This window comes from Galeopterus variegatus, unplaced genomic scaffold (assembly GCF_000696425.1).
Source record: "Galeopterus variegatus unplaced genomic scaffold, G_variegatus-3.0.2 Scaffold1486, whole genome shotgun sequence".
Classification (NCBI taxonomy): domain Eukaryota; kingdom Metazoa; phylum Chordata; class Mammalia; order Dermoptera; family Cynocephalidae; genus Galeopterus; species Galeopterus variegatus.
In genome coordinates this window covers 361,821-363,796 of record NW_007727597.1, presented here as the reverse complement: position 1 = coordinate 363,796, position 1,976 = coordinate 361,821, and the positions used below count along the sequence as shown (strand labels likewise).

The following is a 1,976-nucleotide window of genomic DNA, read 5'->3' as shown; positions in this document are numbered from 1 at the left end:
GACTACTCAGAATAAAAAGTCTGGTATATCTTTTTCAGCATGGTGTTTTATCTCAAAAAAAATCTAGAACCTGGAATCTGCATAAAACAAATTGTCAACAAAGTCTGGATCAGGGAGTTTATTTTAAAGCAGGTTTATTTCAGATTTATAGCTGACTTATTGCTTTGCTTCCTATTTTTGAGTATTCTGGTAATCACGAATGGCAAGTTTGTTACCTAGATTTGTGATTTCATCAAACCTGAAGTGATAAAGTATTAGATTAGATCAGTGTTTGGTTAACTTCTGTGAAAGAGGATGTGATTCATTCTGCAGCTGGCTATGTTGTGTTAGTACAACAATTGACAGTAACAAAAATCTATATCCATTTTAAGGTCAGAAGTAAAACTGGACTGCTCATGTTTGTAATAGCTATTTAAAAGGAGAATTGGTTAGCTCTCTGATTCTTTTGAATTTCAGTTTGGTATCATTTATTTTGAAATATTTTTTTAAAAAATAGCTACGACATATTCTCTATAACAAAACTACCAATTTACATTTTGCTCTGTAACAATCTGCCGCTTCTTAGTTTCCACATTTTACTATCTCACTTACATTTTAGTAATTAGATATTGGGCTTTTATTTATTTATATTTTTCCCTTTTTGTCTTTTTTCGTGACCGGCAACGGGATTGCAACCCTTGGTGTCGCACCCACACCACGCTCAATCAGTGAGCGGACCGGTCTCTATATGGGATCCGAACCCTCGGCGGGTGCGCTGCCGCACTCCCAAGCGCCACACTCTACTGAGTGCGCCACTGGGCCGGCCCGATATTGTGCTTTTAGATCTTTTTAAGAGAAACTCTGTGCATGATGTACAGACATGCAATTGTTATTTATGTTCCTTGCTATATCCTGATATGAACATCCTGATGAACATATTAAGAATATTATTCTGAGATTCCATTGACATGTATTTTGATTTTTCTCCAACTTAGTATACTAAATCTCCTTTGAAATCTAAAATGAAACACCAGTACGCTCCTGCCTTGTACACTGCCCTCCTGAAATGAAACTTCACCCACTCATGCATGTTCTTTGCAACCCTGCCGAGTCATCTAATCACCATGATTTCAACTTGTTCTCTTCAGATTTCATGAAAACCTCAATCTCCATGAGTAAAAAGCAAATGATTAATTCACAAAGCCATCCAGCTGGCTGTTAACCTAGAATTTGTGTCTCTTCATTTGTTTTCAGCTCATTTGCTGTTCCTTACTTCCACAAAGCACAAAGCTTCCCGCTGCTGTGACAGGTGCAACACTAAATTCTGGTTTAAGATTTTACAAACTTCCACTTAAGCTTCTGAAGGAAATGAAACAAGGGGGAAAACAAAGATAACACCAGGATCTCTTACCTGTTGCTTGTTGTTGGGCGTGTACGGCAACATGGTAGAAACATGGAACATAATTTCATAGTCTTTGTATGTTGTGTATAGAGAATGGGTTCCAGTGGAGTCGGCTACAGTTTAAAAAAATATATACAACAATAAGAAGACTATAAGAATAGAAAAAACAATTCATTTAAGAGAGAGAAATATCTCAAAAAAACAAAATAGGAAATAATTTAGGATGAAAAGATCCTATTACTTTACATGTAAAGACCTACTACTATGCATGTTTTTACCCATTTTTTTGTACCTGATCGTCTTTGGTGGTCTAGTGAAGCCTATGGATCAGATCCCTTCTCAGAATATTTGTAAATACATAATACAAAATATATAGGATTTCAAAATACATCAATTATATTGAAAAAACACAATTATATAACTTTAAAATATGATATGAACAAGATTTATATAACAAGATTAGCATTTGGTCTAATATTTACAATAACTTTGAAAGGGTAGTGAGCACAAGCAGTATTTTGAGATATCTGTAATGACAAATAATATACAAAATCAGCGAAAACAAAGATAAAATTTTTTCTTTCTTTTTTTTTTT

At 34.5% G+C, this 1,976-nt stretch overlaps 1 protein-coding gene across 3 annotated transcripts in view; it reads right to left on the bottom strand.

The window, feature by feature from the left end:
- SIPA1L1 (signal-induced proliferation-associated 1 like 1) overlaps positions 1-1,976 on the bottom strand; it is a 313,419-nt gene that overhangs the window by 20,596 nt on the left and 290,847 nt on the right. For all 3 annotated transcript variants that reach the window (XM_008577308.1, XM_008577309.1, XM_008577310.1), the window contains one exon: positions 1,391-1,494. In XM_008577308.1, the coding sequence (XP_008575530.1) occupies positions 1,391-1,494 (104 nt within the window). The remainder of the gene's footprint in view (positions 1-1,390; positions 1,495-1,976) is intronic.